Here is a 22149-nt window from a genome sequence, read left to right as displayed (position 1 = left end):
CAGTGAAACATGAAGTAGTTTCCAAAACTCCCCATAGTTTCATATTCTGTTGGTTTGGATCACCCACCCAGTCAGATGAGCTTCTTCTTGTTAAGGTGATTCATTCTCTTACTCAATCTGGATGAACCTGGATTAATTCCCCAGATCTAGTTTGTTCTTACCAATGGGATTAAAACGTCTGCAGATCATTTTCACACAATCAGGAGGCAAATTAAACACTCATCGTGTGTGTGTGTGTGTGTGTGTGTGTGTGTGTGTGTGTGTGTGTGTGTGTGTGTGTGTGTGTGTGTGTGTGTGTGTGTGTGTGTGTGTGTGTGTGTGTGTGTGTGTGTGTGGTCATCACAGTTTTCCAGCCACTGACCAGACGGAGCTTTAAGCTTCCGCTCTGATTTCCAAACGGATGACAGAGCGTTAGTCAGCACCCGGCGGCTTGTTTCAGAGTCAGAGGTCACGCTGATGCCTCCATCTGGAACTCATCCATAATCCCAACATTTTACAGACATAACATCATGTAGAATAAATATTCAACATCTGCAAGATGCTCCAGACTCTGACTGTTGCTGTTTGCTTTTTTCCCAGTTGTGTTTTATGCTTTTCAATTTCAACAATTTGCTTCAGTTTGATGTTTTATGAAAGAATCCCTCTAACATCTCACTTAAATACAGATTTTTAATATTTTAACTCTTAAGGACCCGTAGTGACACTGGTGTCACAACTGGTTTCAAACATCTGCAAAATTGCTTCTTGAGTCAAATAAAAACCCAAAACATTCTATTTGAAATATGGAAATTGTTCTACTTCTTTATTTTATTTTATTTTTTCTACTTTTTTGTGTATTTATTCCAGTCTGTTTTCTAATTTGAAGGGGTTTGGGTTTTAAAGGGTTAAAGTTCACACAATAAGACTACTTTGTTTACATGAATCTGAAGTCTGAACCCTGGAACTGCAGGTCAAATGCCTTGTTGAGCAGATTTTTGTTCTCATATTTTATTAAAGCAAGAGAAGAACTTGACTGAAAAAAACTACAGAATCTAAAAATTCAAAAGAATTTGGAGGTGTCTGAATAAAACATTCATCTTATCTGAGTATTATTCATATTTTAAATTCAGTATTACCTTACTCTAAATTATTACCCTCATTGTCCCTGATTAACTTATTTTGGCCGTTAACTTCCTCCGTCCTGCAGCGGCCACGTAAGCTCATGATGATGTAACATTCACTAGAAATCAAGCGCTGAGGAAACCTCTCAGCGTGAGCCGCGTCTCCAGCCTGCAGGGATGCAGAGGGGAGGTGTTGTTGAGACGTAATAAGGTAAAAGTGTAGCCTTTCACTCAGCGTGCAAGTGATGCTTTCAGCGTTTTACAGTGTATTCTGGGTGTGTCTAAGGGGAACTGAACTCTAGGTGCACTGCAGTAATTTTGGCAGTGGGACCTTCAGAACACGTCCCTCAGCTGTTCACACTCTACTGGACAAGCCACTTATTTAAAACACAAATTCAACTCTGCAGAAAAAGCTGCTGTGATGGTTGCGTCAGAAACATTCATCTGAGTCACAGCCTCTGATGTTTGAACTGCTTCTGTGTATGACATGTATAAAAGCTGCCTGATGCTGCAGAAAGCTACACTTTCAGTTGTGTTGGAGGGAATTGTCGGCTTTTGCTGCAAACGTTGACGTGTGCTGCCACAAACAGCCCCAGTGAATGAAAATAATTCATTCCCATTCCTCATAAACCTTCAGAATCAGCTGATTAAATTCAGCGTGGGATTTCCTTGTGTCAGCCGTCAGCATGTTCTTCAGCTGCAGAGCTATCTGAGAGTTTCTGCAGACGACTGGATCTAAATTACATCATTGACATCAGTTTCCTTGAGTGCTGTAGTCTGACAATGGTTTATGTCCTTCAGTTCACTTCTCAAAACGAGGAGTGATGATGCTAATTGGTCCAAACTCATGCAGACTGGCGTTTGTCAGGAAACAGGATTAAAGGTAAATAATCACATAAATAATCCACTCAATCCACCCAATCTTCATGTTAGTGCACGACACTTTGCATTTTTAGTTTTCTTACAACCTGGTTTAAAAAATAACAGAAAGTTTATATGAAAGTAAGAAAAACAAACTAAATTAACATTTTCCATATTTTCCTGAATGTGTAGATTAGAAAAGGAAGGTTTAAAGCTGTCGTGGTGCCAGAAGGGAGCGTTCTATGGCTTTTTTATCGCATTTAAGAGCTAAAACTCCACAAAAGTAAAAAGGCACACAAAAGAAAGCTTTGCCAGCTTTATACTCATTAGTGAATCGGGTTGTGTTTGTTTGTTTGTTTGTTTGTTTTGTACAAATTCCAAATTTTTCCTCATATTGTGTCCGGTTCATTATTTTAGTGGACACAGAGGAAACAGTAATAACAGATTAGGCTCTCAGGAAGGAAAATAAATCTGTTTTATGTTCTAAATGCATAATAAAATGCACATTATTATGTGTTTTTTAAATCAGATAATCAAAGCTTTCACGGAATTTTCCTTTTCGAATGAGTCCATTTCACATATGTGTATCACTATCTCCCTGGACTGCCACCTTACCGTGGTGGAGGGGTTTGAGTGGCTCATTGATCCTAGGAGCTAAGTTGTCTGAGGCTTTCTGCCTCTGGTAGGGCCACCCATGGCAAACAGGTCCTAGGTGAGGGATCAGACAAAGAGCAGCCCGAAGACCTCTTATGATGAGTTATATAAATGGAAACCGTGTTCCCTCGCCTGGACGTGGGTCGCCGGGGCCCCCCTCTGGAACCAGGCCTGGAGGTGGGGCACGTTGGCGAGCGCCTGGTGGCCGGGCTTTCACCCATGGAGCTCGGTCGGGCACAGCCCGAAGAGGAAACGTGGGTCCCCCTTCCCATGGGCTCACCACTCGTGGGAGGGGCCAAAGGGGTCGGGTGCAGTGTGTGACGGGTGGTAGTCGAGGGCGGGGACCTTGGCGGTCTGATCCTCAGCTACAGAAGCTGGCTCTTGGCACATGGAATGTCACCTCTCTGGTGGGGAAGGAGCCTGAGTTGGTGTGTGAGGTTGAGAGGTTCTGACTAGATATAGTCGGGCTTATCTCAACGCATGGCTCTAGCTCTGGAACCAGTTTCCTTGAGAGGGGTTGGACTTTGTACCACTCTGAAGTTGCTCCCACTGAGAGGCGCCGAGCAGGGGTGGGCATACTAGTTGCCCCCCATCTTGGTGCCTGTACGTTGGGGTTTACCCCAGTGAATGAGAGGGTAGCCTCCCTCCGCCTACGTGTGGGGGGACGGGTTCTGACTGTGGTCTGTGCTTATGCACCAAACTACAGTTCAGACTACCCACCCTTTATGGAGACCTTGGAGGGGGTGCTGGAAAGCACTCCTTCCGGTGACTCCCTCATTCTGCTGGGGGACTTTAATGCTCACTTGGGCAACGACAGTGAGACCTGGAGAGGTGTGGATGGAGGAACGGCCCCCAATCAGATCGAGTGGTGTTTTGTTATTGGACTTCTGTGCCAGTCATGGATTGTCCATAATGAACACCATGTTCAGACATAAAGGTGTCCACATGTGCTCTTGGCACCAGGAAACCTTAGGCTGCAGCTCGATGATGGACTTTATTGTTGTTTCATCTGACCTGCGGCCGCATGTCTTGGACACTCGGGTGAAGAGAGGGGCGGAGCTGTCAACTGACCACTACCTGGTGGTAAGTTGGCTCAGATGGTGGGGGAGGATGCCGGTCTATCACGAGGGTCTGCTGGGAACGTCTGGCAGTCTCCTGTCAGAAGGAGCTTCAATTCCCACCTCCAACAGAACTTCCAAAATGTTCCGGGGGAGGCGGGGGACATTGAGTATGAATGGACCCTGTTCCATGCCTCCATTGTTGAGGCGGCCGACTGGAGCTGTAGTCGCAGGATCGTCGGTGCCTGTTGTGGTGGCAACTCCCGAACCCGCTGGTGGACACCGGCGGTTAGTGTTGGCTGATGCGGCTCTGCAATATCACATGGACATCGGGGGCAGTCCCACTGGACTGGCAGACCGGGGTGGTGGTCCCCTTATTTAAAAAGGGGACCGCAGGGTGTGTTCCAACTACAGGGGATCACACTCCTGAGCCTTCCTGGTAAGGTCTATTCAGGGGTTATGGAGAGGAGGGTCCGTCAGATTGTTAAACCTCAGATTCAGGAGGAGCAACGTGGTTTTCGTCCTGGCCGTGGAATACTGGACCAGCTCTATAAGCGGCCGAAATGAGTTTTCTCCGCAGAGTGGCTGGGCTCTCCCTTAGAGATAGGGTGAGAAGCTCGGTCATTTGGGAGGGGCTTGGAGTAGACCCGCTGCTCCTCCACATCGAGAAGATGGGAAGCAGTAGCTCAACAGGTTGAGCGGGTTGTCCAGTAATCGGAAGGTTGCAGGTTCGATCCTGGCTCCGGACAGAGAATTCTGCTGTTGTGTCCTTGGGCAAGACACTTAACCCACCTTGCCTGCTGGTGGTGGTCGGAGGGTCCGGTGGCGCCTGTGCTCGGCAGCCTCGCCTCTCATCTCCACCAGTGTATGAATGTGTGTGTGAATGGATGAATGATACACTGTAGTGTAAAGCGCTTTGGAGTCCTTACTCTGAGAGGCGCTATACAAGTGCAGGTCATTCATTTATCATAACTCAGGGGGATCCTGGAGGGTGCGTGGGAATTTGCCCAACCAGTCTACATGTGTTGTGTGGATTTGGAGAAGTCGTTTGGCCGCGTCCCTCGGGGGGCCCTGTGGGGTACTCCGGGAGTATGGGGTACCAGGCCCTCTGATACGGGCTGTTAGGTCCCTGCATGACCGCTGTCAGAGCTGGGTCCGCAATGCCAGCAGTAAGTCGGGCTCGTTCCCAGTGAGAGTTGGACTTGGCCAAGGCTGCCCTTTGACACAGATTCTGTTCACAACCTTTATGGACAGGATTTCTAGGTGCAGCCAAGGTGTGGAGAGCATCCGTTTTGGTGGCCTGAGGATCAGGTCTCTGCTTTTTGCAGATGATGTGGTCCAGTTGGCTTCATCAGAACGTGATCTTCAGCTTTCACTGGAGCGGTTCACAGCCGAGTGTGAAGCAGCTGGTATGAGAATCAGCTCCTCTAAATCTGAGACCATGGTCTTGACTCGGAAACGGGTAGAATGCCTTCTCCAGGTCAGGGATGAGGTCCTGCCCCAAGTGGAGGAGTTTAAGTATCTCGGGGTCTTGTTCACGAGTGAGGGAAAACTGGACCCTGGACTGGACTGGATCGAGAGGTGGATTGGTGCTGCATCTGCAGTGATGCGGGCGTTGTACCGGTCTGTCGTGGTGAAGAGAGAGCTGAGTCAGAAGGTGAAGCTCTCGATTTATCGGACGATCTACGTTCCTGCCCTCACATATGGTCATGAGCTTTGGGTAGTGACCGAAAGAACGAGATCTCAGATACAAGCGGCCAAAATGAGTTTTCTCCGCAGAGTGGCTGGGCTCTCCCTTAGAGATAGGGTGAGAAGCTCGGTCATTTGGGAGGGGCTCGGAGTAGACCCGCTGCTCCTCCACATCGAGAAGAGCCAGTTGAGGTGGCTCGGGCATCTGGTCAGAATGCCTCCTGGACGCCTCCCTGGTGAAGTTTTCCGGGCACGTCCAACCGGGAGGAGACCTAAAGGTAGGCCCAGGACACGGTGGAGGGACTATGTCTCTCACCTGGCCAGGGAACACCTTGGGATTCCCCCGGAGGAGCTGGCCCAAGTGGCTGGGGAGAGGGAAGTCTGGGCCTCTCGACTTAGGCTACTGCCCCCGCGACCCGACTCCGGATAAGCGGATGAAAATGGATGGATGGTATTACTATCTGTAGATGGATTGCATCAGCAGTCGTCTCTCTGGGTTATTATCTGTTTCTGTGATCTCCAGGATCATCTGCTTCCTTCTCATCTGTATTAGTCTCACATCATAAACATCACGCCATCATGTCTGTCTTCATGATTTACAGAGACAGTTTTCAATTTTCGTGTGTGTGTGTGTGTGTGTGTGTGTGTGTGTGTGTGTGTGTGTGTGTGTGTGTGTGTGTGTGTGTGTGTGTGTGTGCAATAACGCTACTAGTTGTAGCCAACTCTCACACATTGAGCGTGAGACATGCATTTGACCCTCTTCACACGCTCTGACGCCACACCTCCAACTTCTCATGCTGAGAATGCAAACACCCCCCACCCACTCTACACTCTACTTAGGCGGCAGGCAGAAGCGACGACATGTGTCACTGCCTTAAAACCCTGAATATTTGTGTCCACAAGCAAATACTGACAACAGAGTATTCACGAGTCTCCACTTTGGTCCTTTGAAAGAATTGTTTTGGTGCCGTTTGTCTTGACTTCCGTGTGGATGACAGGGATACCCGGCTACGTGTGTAGAGGGTCTGAACAAAGCAAAAACTTCACTGCCTAACCTCTGTAGATCCACAGAAACGATAAAACTCCATTTTGTTAGTATTTAAGTGTGACTTTTATTCTTCCACAAGCTAACTCAGATTTTCTCCATATGTGTTTCTCACAGGTAACATTAGCAGGAACTGTACGTCAACCGGCTGGTCCGAGGTTTTCCCAAACATCAGCCGTGTGTGTGGCTCCGACACGAGCCAGGATAAGGTACGGCTGCTGCTTGCTGTAGATAATCGCCTGAGCTCTGCGTGTAAAACATAGGAAGCTGCAGCACCATTAGTGGTGTAATCTACAACGCCGGCAGGGCTGATGGTTAATTAGCACCAGTTTGTGGTGAGAGACTGTGTCGTTAAAAGGTCAATGTGCCCAATGGCGGCATGATGCATGTAAGCAATTTGTGTTCCTCCTCCTGGATTCTGCGTCACTGATGAAATCACAGCAGATCTGTTTTCAGATCCAGTTTGTGGCTCGTCAGGGGGTCCGTCCACCCGCTCGTGCTGCTGCATGTGGTTCTGAATGTAAATCTTCCCACTCCACTTTTGAGGCTGATTAGTAAAAGGTTGACTGATATTTGCCGGTCAAAGTTAATCTAAAATAGGATAATTTCATCATTTTTAGTGAACAATTTTTGACTAAAATGTGAGATTTAAGTAACAAACATTTTCCTGGGAGATGAGCCAGAGGAGGATTAAATGATGTTCATCAGCGGTTCCTCGTCCCCATGAACAGTTTGAGGTTACAGGAGCTGCTCTGTTTGGCCTCTTTTGTGGTATTTGCTGCTTCGCTCTGCTTTCACCCACTGCGGTCCGGTTTGGGTCACATCCTAATCACCTATTGTGCTCGTTTAACCGGCAGCCGGCCACTCTCCTCTGTAGTTTCTGTTGGTCTAGTTTCTCAGTTGACCCTCTTCTTACAAATTAACCAAAACATCCTAAACAATGACACGCTTCTGTCCAATAACAGCACTCCATCTTTTCTGTGGGGCTTTTCAGAACAACGTTGATCTGGAATCATGAACCTCAAACTAAAGCATGAAAAATCGATCGTCACTATTAACCGGGTTCATGCTTGTGTGGCCTGTCACACTTCTGCTAGCTCCTCTGATTGTTGTTTTATTGCTGTTTGGATAAAACAGAAACCCTTTTGCATTTTGGAGAATTGACTGAATGTTTTAAAAATGCGAACGTGTGTTTCGACTAAAACCCATCCATCCATCCATCCATCCATTTTCATCCGCTTATTCAGAGTCGGGTCGCGGAGGAAGTAGCGTAAGTCTGGCCAGGTGAGAAACATAGTAGAGTAGATCCGTTGCTCCTCCACATCAAGAGGAGCCAGTTGAGGTGGCTCGGGCATCTAGTTAGGATGCCTCCTGGACGCCTCCCTGGTGAGGTTTTCCGGGCACATCCAACTGGGAGGAGACCTAAAGGAAGACCCTGGACACACTGGAGACACTATGTCTCTCGGCTGGCCAGGGAACGCCTTGGGATTCCCCAGAGGGGCTGGCCCAAGTGGCTGGCTGGGGAGAGGGAAGTCTGGGCCTCCCTGCTTAGGCTGCTGCCGTCGCGATCCGACCCCGGATACGTGGAAGAGAATGAATGGATTTCTATTTCCACTGATGAGAAAAGTACACGTCATCATGACTGACCGCCTGCTGATTGACGTCTCCTCTGAATGAACTCGATATCAAGGGGCTTGAGGATCTGTCAAAAGACTATTTCAGTCTCTGTCAGGCGATTCATTGTCACTGTTGTTCCTCTACCTCAGACTGTCTGGTCCTAAAACTGCAATTAAAAGAAAGTGAAACTGTTTTTATATATATATATATTTATTTTGCATTAAAATGCTGTTTAAATTTTTAGTGTAACCTTTGACTCAGATTGTCTCTGCTCTAACAAACTAAAGCTTCAAACCCACTTCAGACCTGCTGCCCTTCCTGAGGGTTACCCGGTGGGCGAGACCTGCCTTCAGCTGGTTGACCTTTCGTGACCCTCTGACCCTCCCTGACCTGAAAGCACACATTTTTAAATTAGTAAAGAAAAAGTTCTTTAACATTAATTTTTGACATCTTTGCTGCAGCTTCTTGGATCCATTTTTAAAATTTTTTCTATGAGCAAAAATAATCATTTAAAGATGAGTGAACATTAGAACATGTTTATAATGAGATGGAAATCTCAATATTTACATTAAAATCAGTCTCAGATCTAGTTCTGTCTTTGTCCTCACATGTGGGACATCTCAGTCGTGAAATCCACCGCCTGCTGTCCGCTCTGCTGTTGTGTAACTGCAGCTTCCTCCTGTTTGCATGTTTTGGGTCACAAACATTACAGCAGAATTACTTGGTGTGTGTCTCTCTCTCTCTCTCTCTCTCTCTCTCTCTCTCTCTCTCTCTCTCTCTCTCTCTCTCTCTCTCTCTCTCTCTCCCTCTCTCTCTCTCCCTCTGCTAATCTTCTGCTCTCTTGACCTCTTCCCTCGCGTCACCGTGTCCTCGCGTCACCGTGTCCTCGTCTCCGTTACTTTCAGCTGATGGATTCACCAGAGTCGGACTAGCAATAGTAATGAAATGATAATGCTTGTGGTTCTAAGATTACATTTCATCTAATATTCTAAGCTTTTAATGCAGTTTGCTCTTTGACCTCTTTTCTTTTTCTGTTTTGCTGTGCAGAGTGATTATTGGTCTCATAATTCTGCTTTTCTTTGTACTTCATGCAAATCAAAATTGCAGAAAATGTTTGATGCATTTGCAAGAAAAAACTAAAACATAAGGAGTGTGCATATATTTGTTTTTCCGTGTGCAATTTGAGCAAATTAAGCCCCACTTAAAATATGAAATCTTTGAAATTTCACACATGCTGGCAGAAAAAAATAATTTATTTGTCTTTTAAAACCTGCAATACAATCAAATGTGTTATTTCTAAATATAAGTTCTGATATGGTATATAAACTCAACAAAAATGTAAACGCAACACCTTTCTTTCACCTCCGATTTTTCATGAGATGGACTTAAAGATCTAAATTTCATTCCAGATACACAATATTAACATTTCTCTCAAACATTGTTCACAAATCAGTCTAAATGTGTGACAGTGAGCACCTGTGCTTTGCTGAGATAATCCATCCCACCTCACAGGTGTGCCACATCAAGATGCTGATCTGACATCATGAGTAGTGCACAGGTGTACCTTATACTGCCCACAATAAAAGGCCACCCTGGAATGTGCAGTTTTTTGCTTTATAGAGCTCCGGGAGTTGATGTCACTTCTCCCGGCATGCTACAGTTCAAATCGAAACGGCACCATCTTGGCAGGTAGAAGCCGACAGCTGGACTATTTGTTATTGTCAGAAAACGCAATCAGACGAGAAATATGGTAGATTCCTGTTGTGCCCCAGGATGCAGAACAGACGCGGACGACATAAGGAATGAGCCATCTACAGGATTCTCCAAGATCCTGAACGCCGCAAACGTTGGATCATTGTAATAAAACGCGCTAGTGACCGGGCTAAAATGAAACTGTGGGATCCCGAGAGTAAAGGTTTTCGCTTATGCAGCGACCACTTCATATCAGGTACTTAAACCAACGTTTCCTCAACTGTGTATGGTATTTATTTTAAATGCTTTTATTACGATTGTTAGTGGGCTTCCTAAACTTATTTTGGCGTGGCTTTTTCTGTCTTATTACTCATAGCAACAAGTAAACGTCACGTAAAACGTTTCCTCGTGATTTCTGCGTGCTGCCGTTTCCGTGTTTTATGATCACAGCAATTAACCGGCTAAGCTGTATTTAATTTTTAAGCAATGGTTGATCAATTGTCAGATCACACATAAAAAGCACTTAGAATTGCTATTATCTGTCTCACTGAGACAGATCTCAGACAGATCCTGAGACGCTCCTGCCTGACATATTTATTTTATTCACGGAAAAAAAATCAAACTAGTGATTCCTCTTGGCGTTCAGTTTATACATTCAAACAGCACAGCACTCTGTTTGAACTACTTACGTGTAAATCTGTTATTTGTCCATCCATTTTCATCCGCGTATCATCAAGTCGGGTTGCGGGGGCATGTAGCGTTGAGAGGCCCAGACTTCCCTCTCCCCAGCCACCTGAGCCAACTCCTCCGGGTAAATCCCAAGGGGTTCCCCGGCTAGGTCCGGTAAGAAGTCCGCTCCGACAGCTTCTGGCGTTTTTAAAAAGTATCCCAGGGTCACGGTAAGGGTCAGAGATGTTTAGTCTATTTAATTTCTGACTATATGAAACGATTTCTTCGGTTTTAAAGAGTGAAGTAAACTCAGACGAAGTAAAATCCAAGCCGATCCCGTTCACGTTCATGTTTACATCCGTGTTTGTTTAGATTCTTTTACCTGCCAATATGGTGTCTACTAACTGAGAGTCACGTGGGGTCCGGAGCTCTATTGTGGGTCTGGGGACTCAGAACCGGTCAGTATCTGGTGTGACCACCATTTGCCTCACGCAGTGCAACACATCTTCTTCGCATAGAGTTTATCAGGTTGTCAATTGTGGCCTGTGGAATGTTGGACCACTCCTCTTCAATGGCTGTGCGAAGTTGTTGGATATTAGTGGGAACTGGTACACGCTGTCGTATACGCCGGTCAAGCACGTCCCAAACATGCTCAACGGGTGACATGTCTGGTGAGTATGCTGGCCATGCAAGAACTGGGACATTTTCAGCTTCCAAGAATTGTGTACAGATCCTTGCAACATGGGGCCGTGCATTATCTTGCTGAAACATGAGGTGATGTTCATGGATGTACGGCACAACAATGGGCCTCAGGATCTCATCACAGTATCTCTGTGCATTCAAAATGCCATCAATAAAATACACCTGTGTTCTTCGTCCATAACAGATGCCTGCCCATAACATAACCCCACCACCATCATGGGCCACTCGATCCACAACAATGACATCGGCAAAGTGCTCACCCACACGATGCCACCCACGCTGTCTGCCATCTGCCCTGAACAATGTAAACAGAGATTCATCCGTGAAGAGAACACCTCTCCAACGTGCCAGACACCATTGAATGTGAGCATTTGCCCGCTCAAGTCTGTTACGGCGACAAGCTGGAGTCAGGTAAAGACCCCGATGAGGACGACGAGCATGCAGTTGAGCTTCCCTGAGATGGTTTCTGACAGTTTGTGCAGAAATTGTTTGGTCATGCAAACCAATTGTTTCAGCAGCTGTCTGAGTGGCTGCTCTCAGACAATTTTGGAGGTGAACCTTCTGGATGTGGAGGTCCTGGGCTGGTGTGGTTACACGTCGTCTGCGGTTGTGAAGCCGGTTGTACAGCCATATTCTCTGAAACGCCTTTGGAGATGTCTTATGGTGGAGAAATGAACATTCAATGCACGAGCAACAGATCTGGTTGACATTCCTGCTGTCAGCATGCCAATTGCACGCTCGCTCAATGCTTGTGGCATCTGTGGCATTTTGCTGTGAGACAAAACTGCACATTCCAGGGTGGCCTTTTATTGTGGGCAGTATAAGGTACACCTGTGCACTACTCATGATGTCGGATCAGCATCTTGATGTGGCACACCTGTGAGGTGGGATGGATTATCTCAGCAAAGCAGAAGAGCTCACTATCACACATTTAGACTGATTTGTGAACAGTGTTTGAGAGAAATGTTAATATTGTGTATCTGGAATGAATTTTAGATCTTTAAGTCTATCTCATGAAAAATCAGAGCAGAAACAAAGGTGTTGCGTTTATATTTTTGTTGAGTGTATGTCAATGGTTCTGACGCTAAATATTATTTAAAGGGATATTCCACCCCAAGTGATGTCTATTTTTGTATTCCCAGAGTTAGGTAAGTGAGAAAAAATCTTGTTACCAGCGCAGTAATTCTCCTTGTCTGGCAGCAGTCTGTCTGCTTTAGCTTAGCATAAACAATGGAAGTGAATAGCAGGTGCTAGCTATTTGTGTGCAAAAGTGCTTAACCCTCTCAGGCTCAAAATAAGTTTTGATAAAAGGATGAACAACTAAGTCCTTCAGGGGTACTTCTGAGTTAAAAATTGTTCATGAAATACATATGTGGAGTAACCAGGTAGGTAGGTTTTGACGTTGCAAATCTGCAGCGCCTGCCTCTAGAGGGTTAAACTTACTTGTAACATCCACAAATGGTCAGTTTTTCATGTACAGTTTGACCCCTTCAGTATCTGGTCATATGGAGACAAGAGTCTACATTTGTTGCCTTTAATCTGCCGGATCCTGCTATTCCATCAGATGGAGTACGCGGCCTCACTGCAGCTCGGAACACATGATAGCATATTGTCAACAAACTGTTCCCGTTTCAAGGTCTAAGCTTCCCTTTTCACTTCTACAAGCTTCCTCATGTCTCTGAATAAAGTGACTATTTTCAGCTCATATGAATTAATCAATCGAAATGGAATGAACAAATGTTATACGAAATGATCAATAATGCTTTGATTAATCTGTGCTTAAATTACTGTGGTTAAAATGAAACATTTTGATATTATGATCAGTAATGTTGGTTTAACAAGTGAATCACTATTTTCTGACAGCTCACACACTCAGACACGTGACGATGACAAGGTTAAGCTAATATCCTGACACATTGCTTTCTGTTCCACGAATCAGAACATCCTGTATCTGAAAGAGGCGTGACGTTCTGAGGTTTGCTTGTGAACACCCCTTAACACGGCATGTCCCTGTTGGCCAAGAATTCATAATATGAGAATATTAAAACAGAATCTCTTACAGTGATTCAGCACTTCAAGTTCCAGCTTCCATCATCCTGTGAGATTCAGCATTCAGTTCTAGAGAAAGCTACGGGCAGGCCATCCGTAGCAAACCCTCTTTAACCCAGAGCGTTTTGACAAGCTGTCAAAAACCCTGCTACACACTACAGCTGACACAGCAAAACAGTTCCTTCAGCTATTCAGAAACATCTGTTCTAGACGCAAATGATTTCATCTATCTCTTGTGACTCGGAAACATCTCTGGACTGGAGAGTCGGTGCTGTGGTTAGTCTACCAAACCTCAGTGCCCAAGAGGTCATCCGACCTCCCTGACCTTCCGATCCACGAAGAGGTCTCCAAAGAAAAGGTGAGGTAGACACACAGATTGTGTCTGATGCCTTTTTGATAAGAACCAACTTTATATCTTAATGCAAACCAAATTCTCCTTTTTACACCCAGAACTCAGTTCTTCTAGATACGAAGGTTCTGATAAACATTCACACAGAGTTACCATACATCACATCCCATCCTCTTAGTTTCATCCATCACAGTAGTCTTGGTTAACTTGTCACGTTTTCATTTGTTTAGAAAATAAATTTCTTATCTTTTATCAACCTGACTCTGTCTGAATTGAGACGAAGTGTGTTTGATCCCTGAAAAAGCAAAGAATCCTAGAATGTTCTGATAAACATGCAGGTTGATATTCTATATTTATATAGAGTATCACAGCTTATTGGTCATAAGTAAAGGTAATATATTAAGCTTAAAAGCACAACATTAACCAGCTACATACTCAACAATGATACCAATTATTCCTGGTGAGATCAATAATCATGTCGACTGCAAATGAAAAATGAGGAACACGAAGGATTTGCTGGAGTCGGTTTAGACTTGGGACTTCATGACGACAAAGCACCGCCGTAACCCGCCGCTGCATGGATGTAACACAGTGGACAAAAAAGCCTCCAGCTTCTGTGAACAAACACACACATTAGCCACACTTCATGCTTATTGTGGGTTTAATATCCCACCAACACTCAATAAATTAGATTAAATGAAAGACCACTTACAGATAGTACTGATGCACTTCCTTTTGGTTCTTTACAAAATATGGATGGGACTGCTGCTTTTTTCAGGCCGCTGTGTTACATTCGTGCTCCATGCAGTGGCGGGTTACAGCGGTGCTTTGTCATAATGTAGTTCCATATCTAAACCAGCTCCTGCAAATCCTTCGTGTTACTTACTTTCGCTTAGATGCAACAACTTATATAATAAACTTATCTGCATACTCTAGCCAGTTTTAACTGTTTATTTGTTCTATTTTGATTTTTTTTAATTGTATGTTAAAAATGATAGTGAGATGTCAGTGGTTGGCTGAATTTCACATTTAAGTCAAGATTTCATGTTTTTTTTTATTGTGAAAGTGCCAGATGGATGCTGATGCAATCACTGACTGTAATTACAACAATAACTGATTATGAAAATAACTTTTATGGGTTTCTCTGTCTGCAGCTGGTGTTCTACGTGGTGGTGCAGACTCTGTACACTCTGGGTCACAGTCTGTCTCTGATCGCTCTCACCACCGGGAGCGCCATCCTCTGTCTGTTCAGGTAAAACCAAATAATACGATTTAGCCCCTTTCAACGTGACATCATTCAAATCCAACATTAGGTACAGCTAGGAGAAACTTTACAGCTTTATTGATAAAACAATGATTTGAAAATGCCAGTCCAGCTTCAATTCTTTTAGCCAATATTTCCATCATGTCTGATGTTCATGCAGGAAGCTCCACTGCACCAGGAACTACATCCACCTCAACCTCTTCATCTCCTTCATCCTGAGAGCCGTGGCCGTGTTGGTGAAAGACGACATCCTCTTCAGCCGAAGCTCGCAGTGCTCCAGCCAGCCATCTCTGGTAAGATGGAAAATAACACCTAAGCAGTATTTGTCATGTTTAATGAGAAAAAAAGCCCATTTGTTTACATGAAGGGGGCGGGGCTTCAGACTTCAACTGCAGCCAGCCACTAGAGGGCATTGGTTTTGTTCTCAGCTTCAGCTTCGTCCTTTGTGTTTCCTGCAGGTGGGATGTAAAGCCAGCTTGGTGTTCTTCCAGTATTTCATCATGGCCAACTTCTTCTGGCTGCTGGTGGAGGGCATCTATCTCCACACGCTGCTGGTGGTCATCTTCTCAGAGAACCAACACTTCATCATCTACATGTTCATCGGCTGGGGTAGGCAGCCATTTATACTCATGTCTAAATAGTAAAGAGTTAAAGTGTAACATAGGTCTGAAACGTGCCTTTGACCAATGAAAATCAAAAAATATTTAAGTATCAAGAGTTTATTTGAAAAATGATATCTGATCAAAACCACCAAACTTTATTTGGACTGGCATCACATCAATAACAGAAAGATGCATTTTTGGAAAATTAATGAAATCACACTCCGCTGTTTTTGCACATTAACTTTTCAAATGTTCATGAACTATAATACTTATGTATTTCAGTAAAAATGTCCTTTTTTAAGGTGGCACACTGATTAAGAAAGATCTGACAGAAATTAAAAACAGAGTCGTGACTTTGAGCGTAATATAACTTCACATGTCTGAAAGAAAATTCAAATGGATGTTTTAAGGCTCTAGGGGAAAATATTTTTATTAGCTGTAATTGATAGAATCAAGAGAAAAGGAAATTCAGATATTTAATATGATTTAGTTTGATTTTCAGAGCTTTTCTAAAAACGGCGCGATGAGTCATGGAGGATGGCTGCTTATACTGAGCCAGGATCCTCTGGAGGTTTCTTCCTGTTAAAAGGGAGTTTTCCTCTCCACTGTTGCTGCATGCTTGCTTAGTATGAGGATTGCTGCAAAGACTCTGACACTAGTCAGTGACTCGATGCAACCTGCTGGGTTCCTTATATAGGAAACCTTTTTGCTGATTGGATTAATGAACAGGGGTCTCATTTATCAAACATTGCGTAAAATCCTTACTAAAACCGCACTTAAGCTCAGCAAAGAAAAAAATTACTTACGCCAATTAGGTTTGTGATCTATCAAACATGGAGTACGCACAGCTGCACGCAATCTCCGCTTCATAAATCAGAAACTATCTAGAAAGGTTCTCAGCTGCTTTTAGTCACATCCTGCCCTCACCACGCCCACTTACTGCCATAAATAGTCAATGCAAAGTTCCTTGTGGATCTCATGCATATACATAAGCCGGCTGTTGCAGCGCTCCGCCAATGACATGGCGACTGTAGATCAAGGCAGATCAAGGAAGCGCAATTTCACAGAAGCAGAAATTCAGGTACTTGTGGGTGAGGTGGAGAAATGAAAGGAAGTGCTTTTGCAAAACAAATAAGAGAAAATCCACGGAGTGGCACAGCATTGCTGAAGCCGTCAATGTTGTGAGTTCTTCAGAGAGATATTTGGCGGATATAAAGAAAATGGTCCAATCGCGATTTGATCCCCAGACTCCCGGGTGAAAGTCACGCACGCTAACCAGTCACCCAAACGGAGATCTCCCTTGTTCAAGTAGCCAGGGCGCATGATCAATCGGGTCACAGTGACAGGACACACACACTGTCACAGACGCATGACATTCTGTCTCAATCTGTCCCCTGCTGATATTCTGCATTCCCTGTTCTGCGCTTCAGGCTGTGTGCACGCGCGCGTGTGTGCGCGCATGTGTGTGTGTATCACACATGTGTGTGTGCGTGTGGGTCGTGTTGTCTGGTCGTGTTTGGGCGCTATTTAAATAAACTTAATTGAACTGAATTGAATCATTATAATGAATCATTATTTTTTATGGTCTAAGACTGAAAATATATTATAGACAGGCTGAAAAAGCCAGTTCAACATCACTTTGTTGTTTGTAAATTAGAACGTTTTTGTCCCACTTCCAACACTAACCTCATCACCTGTGCAGCAGCAGGTACCACAGACCTGCTGTGATTCAGAGCTTTCAGGAAACAGTTTGACACAGGGAACTGTTCATTGTGGACCTGAAGTTGATTTTAGTTTAAAAAGTTGAGTTATTGTTTGCGATGTGCCAGAGCATCTCTTTCTCCTCACAAGAGATGCTTGTGTTTGGAGGTTTGGTTGTAACAAGGTTCAGGTGGGTGGAACGAGTCAAAACTGGATAAACGTTGTGCCACCAGCAGCACATTTCCTCATAATGAGACAAACTCGCTGGTTTGATTCTGGTTTCTGATCAGCAGTATGCATAAGTCTAAGAAATTATGATGTCTGATCTTTTCTGTTTCATGCAGGAATCCCAACAGTGTTTGTTTCTGTGTGGGCGATAACAAGGATTTATCTGGAAGACACGGGGTGAGCATCACATCCAAATCAGCTTTTAGCATCAAAACAACAAAACAAATCTGCTGTTTAATCTTCCTCAGAGACGCCACATACACCTGCTGGTCCTGATAAGCTGCTTTTATTCTTTTAAACTGTCAGCAGTCGTTCGCGTGATGATTTTTCTAGAATAATTAGACCAATATTAAAGCTGCTCAAAGGCAGCTTTCTTAGATAATTTACCTGACGGGGTTTGTTGTCACATGAGCTTTATGGAGTGAATCTGTCTGTTCAGCCCACACAACTGGAAGATGCGAAGCCTGTGAAGGTTCGGTTTAGTTTAATAAAAACAGCTGACAGCAGGGACGAAGCAGCAAAAAGCACAAGATGAAAATGACAGATTTACCTCCTCTAAGTTTTTGTATGCTTGAAGAGCTCAGACATGAGCTGGAGGTGATTAGTTAACAAAACTCATAATTCTTATTTGATTTATTTATGATGCAAACATGGGCTGCGCAGTGGCACAGTGGTTAGAGCTGTTGCCTTGCAGCGAGAAGGCCCTGGGTTCGCTTCCCGGCCTGGGATCTTTCTGCATGGAGTTTGCATGTTCTCCCTGTGCATGCGTGGGTTCTCTCCGGGTACCTCAGCTTCCTCCCACAGTCCAAAAACATGACTGTTAGGTAAATTGGTCTGTCTAAATTGTCCTTAGGTGTGTGCGTGTGTGTGTGTGTGTGCATGATTGTTTGTCCTGTGTGTCTCTGTGTTGCCCTGCGATGGATTGGCTCTCTGTCCAGGGTGTACCCCGCCTGATTGCACGTTGACCGCTGGAGATAGGCACCAGAGCCCCCCCACCCCACACACACACACACACACACACACACACGCGACCCCGCGTGGACAAGCGGGTTCAGAAAATGGATGGAGTATTTGTCTTGTTTTAAAACAGAATAGAACAGATTTTTAATGCCGAGTGGTTATTATCATTTTTAAATTTAAGCTTATTCAGGGGTTTTCAAAATAAGAGCTGGCTGACTGACCCTCGGGAGAATGAAGCTGTCAGAAGTGTCAGATTTAAAGAGTCTAGTGGTTTTGTTCAGGAGTGACGTTGAGACGAGCTGACAGGCAGATTGCTGTAATATGGACTCGGCACTGGACTCTGTGTGTGAGGAGGAAGCAGAGCTTGTCTGCTCATCAGAAACTCACGACAATGGGTTTTTGACATGTGGGAAAATGAGCTTTAAAAAGGTTAAATACAAATTAATGCATCAAAATAAGATTAATCTAAAACAACATTTAGGACTTTATTTTGAAAGGGCTTGATCATCCGATCAGAGAAAATCTTTTGAGCGTAAACCTTAATGAAAATGGATAACTCTGGTCACGGTCCCGCTTTCACTAACAACAGATTATTTAATAAATGTTATTTATTCTGCTCTTGTAGGTGCTGGGAAAGAAACGATCATCCCATTCCCAACTGGGTGATCAATGGACCAATCGGATTCTCCATCATGGTGGGTGGGAGTTTCTTACCTTGACTTAAAAGTTTAACACCTGAACAGAGTTTGTCAAATATGACTCTTATTTTAAAATATGAACTAACCAAAACTATATTAAGTAGTTTTAAATGACTTGTTTATTTAATTATTTAAAAGCCAGAGTACTTCAGTTTTCAGCGAGGTCTCAATTAGTTTTAATTTGACTTTAGCCGATAATCAACTGGATTATCTCATTATTTCTACATCTTTGTTCAAATCAGTTTCTGTTGCTTAACAAGGAAAAGACGTTTCCTGAAAAAGAGATGTAATGAGCTTTAATGAACGAGAACCAGCGGAATCCTGCATCCGTGTCGTGAGGATTCCTCGTCTGATTGGATTAAATCCACGCGACTTCCTGCTGGTTTTATTCCCGCTGATGGACTCCCAACCTTTAAGGGTCTCAGCGGGATTGGGGTGGGGGGGGGGGGGGGCATCTGGGATTTTGTGCAGTAACAACACTTATTTATGCTGCTTCTACACAAAGTCATTTTAATGACAAAATGAAGGTTTAAATGAACTCATCCTAGACAACACCATGTTTTATTCACCAACATCAGTGAATTAGGACAGAAATTCATGTTTGCATTAATAATATTCCTTCAATTGTGTCTCCTTTACGAGTTATGCTAGGTGACGAGTTAGTGTGGAACAAACATTAGGGAACCATATCGGGTTTTGACCAACCTGCTGCATCAATAAGATGAAACAAGATAAAATCTCATAATCATCCCAAATCACAGAAGCATCAGTGGAAGAAATCCCACAGCAGCATCCAAAGTTACATCAGATCACATATAAAATAAACCATTAATCACAAAAACACTCCATCTTTCCTCCAATCATCACTAATCAAACAGCCTCGAGTTCTCCATAACCCAAATGTGACCAAACATCTAATCAGCGTGTAAATACTGATGCTTGTGAAACCTTCTTTAAACAGCAAGCGTTTAACAATTGGTACGGTACATTTTACATCAAACAGCATTTCAGAGAGCAAACGTTTTAGGCCACGCCCTCCCATAGTCAGCTCAGTGACATCACACATCAACACGCCACAGCAGCAGCTTCTCTGAGATTTCAGATTTTCTTTTTTCAAAAACAATAACTGCAGCTGCTGACACACCCACTCAGTGCTGTCCTTCCTGATTACAGTCCCAGTGCATGTCACGATACGAGCAAGGAGGAGGTTAGGACTCAAAATGCAGAACCCAGGATGACACGAGGCAGGAGTGGAGATTAAGAAAATCCTTTAATTGTAGGATGAACCAAAAACAAAAATAAATCCAAAAGGCTGGAAGCCAAAATCCAAAAATGTCCAAACACTGAACTAGAGATCCAAGAAAGTCACTAGAGACTCAAGAAGTACTAAAAACACTAGAGATCCAAAAACGAGACGAGACTGACAGAATACAACAATGGACTGACACAACATTGAGACAAAGACAGGGTTTTATACACTGGGGCTGGAGTGATAGAAGATGAGGAGCAGGTGTGTGGGGAACTGGCACAGGTGAAAACAATAACCGAGAGGAGAAGCAGGAAGGAGCAAGGGAGGACACCAGACCTGACTGGGGAAGGACACACACACACACACACACACACACACCTAGCTGGGGAAGGACATGCACACACACACACACACACACACACACACACACACAAAACTGAAATAATAGACCTAAAGAAACTATGGTGGGGAGACTAAGAGAACATGAAGAAAACCAGGAGGGAGCTGGGGACAAAAAGGGCTGGAGCTACAAGGACACAGAACGTGAAGGGACACCTGGAGGGGCTGGGGATGACTGAAGGAACTCAGGACCTGGGAGGAATGATCTGGAGGGCTGCAAACAGGAGACACAAGAGGAACACAAAGAGACACATAAATGAGACGCAGACAAGGACACGTGAGGGTGCTAGGAGACACAAAAGGAGAACCTAGAGAGGGATGGATAACACAAGGAGACACATGAGGGGAGATGCAGACCATGACAGTGCAACCAGGTGCTTGCATGATGTTCCTGCTCCTCCACATCTGGATTTGACGGTGAGGTGGAGCAGGAGATGAACTGACGGCTTGGGGCTTCGTCTGCAGTAATGAGGTGTTACGTCCCCGACAGGAGATGTTAAAATGCGAAGGAGGGGGGTAACATAAGAAATACAACAGTGGAGTTAAAATGGTTTTAATTGTTGTAAAAGGTTCTAAAAACAAGAGCAAACAGATGGCGAGCATTATTAAAATAATGCAAAACGAATAATTCACTATGAGGTTAACAGTTAAAAGACAACTTATCAACTATATAAAACACCTGGTTAAAACTTTATAAAAAAGTTTTACCAAACTGAAGGTGTTTTAAAAACACAACAAAGTTGATAAAAGTCTAAAAACTAAATCCGAGTTAACCTTAAAACACAGTCAACACTAGGTGACATGCACAAAAGATCCACGTGGATCACTCAGAGTTAAAACTTTTACAGTTAGAACAGCAGAACCCCTGCACTGCTGCCTCCCAGACTTCTGTTGTTTAATTGGCGGGTGGCAACCAACTTTCAGGTGCATTTCCGCCACCTACTGAATGGGAGTGTGAGTCGAAGTGGGGAGTATCCTAGTAAAAAAATAAAAAAATAAAAAAATTCTATCAAGTATTCCACTGTCCCTTAAAAAGCCTATGACTAACTTATACACCACTATTCCCCCATTTAACAGAATATTCAATCAAATTTCTGATATCCTTTAACGTTTAATTTTTCAACCAACAATTTCCTATTCCCCACATATTTTCTACAAGTACATAATAAATGTTCTACTGTTTCCCTATCAAGTCCACATTCACACATACCGGTATTATGCCGTCCAAAAATAAAAAGCGTACTGTTCAAAGCTGTATGTCCCATTCTCATCCTTGTTATCGCTGCTTGATTTCTGTTACTCATTTGAAAGACTTCCATTCTTCCAACCTTTCCCTTTAATTTGTATGAATGTCTTCCTTTCACATCCCTTATCCATTGTTCTTGCCATTCATCCAGAATCTGCTGTTTAATAACTGATTTCACCTCTGCAACACTATACGGAACCTCCATCATAGTATCCAGTTTTGTTGACTGCTTTGCATAATAATCAGCTATTTCATTACCCTCTACTCCACTGTGAGCTGGAACCCACATAAATCTAACCTCTGAATTAGTCTTCATC

General features: G+C 44.0%; 1 protein-coding gene across 3 annotated transcripts in view; it reads left to right on the top strand.

The window, feature by feature from the left end:
• vipr2 (vasoactive intestinal peptide receptor 2) overlaps positions 1-22149 on the top strand; it is a 55967-nt gene that overhangs the window by 25029 nt on the left and 8789 nt on the right. For all 3 annotated transcript variants that reach the window (XM_070541537.1, XM_015956024.3, XM_054743509.2), the window contains 6 exons: positions 6525-6616; positions 14640-14737; positions 14910-15042; positions 15208-15358; positions 17397-17457; positions 18866-18935. In XM_070541537.1, coding sequence (XP_070397638.1) covers positions 6525-6616; positions 14640-14737; positions 14910-15042; positions 15208-15358; positions 17397-17457; positions 18866-18935 — 605 coding nt within the window. The remainder of the gene's footprint in view (positions 1-6524; positions 6617-14639; positions 14738-14909; positions 15043-15207; positions 15359-17396; positions 17458-18865; positions 18936-22149) is intronic.

This window comes from Nothobranchius furzeri, chromosome 11, assembly GCF_043380555.1.
Source record: "Nothobranchius furzeri strain GRZ-AD chromosome 11, NfurGRZ-RIMD1, whole genome shotgun sequence".
In the NCBI taxonomy this organism is placed as follows: domain Eukaryota; kingdom Metazoa; phylum Chordata; class Actinopteri; order Cyprinodontiformes; family Nothobranchiidae; genus Nothobranchius; species Nothobranchius furzeri.
This window is presented reverse-complemented; position numbering and strand designations above follow the sequence as displayed.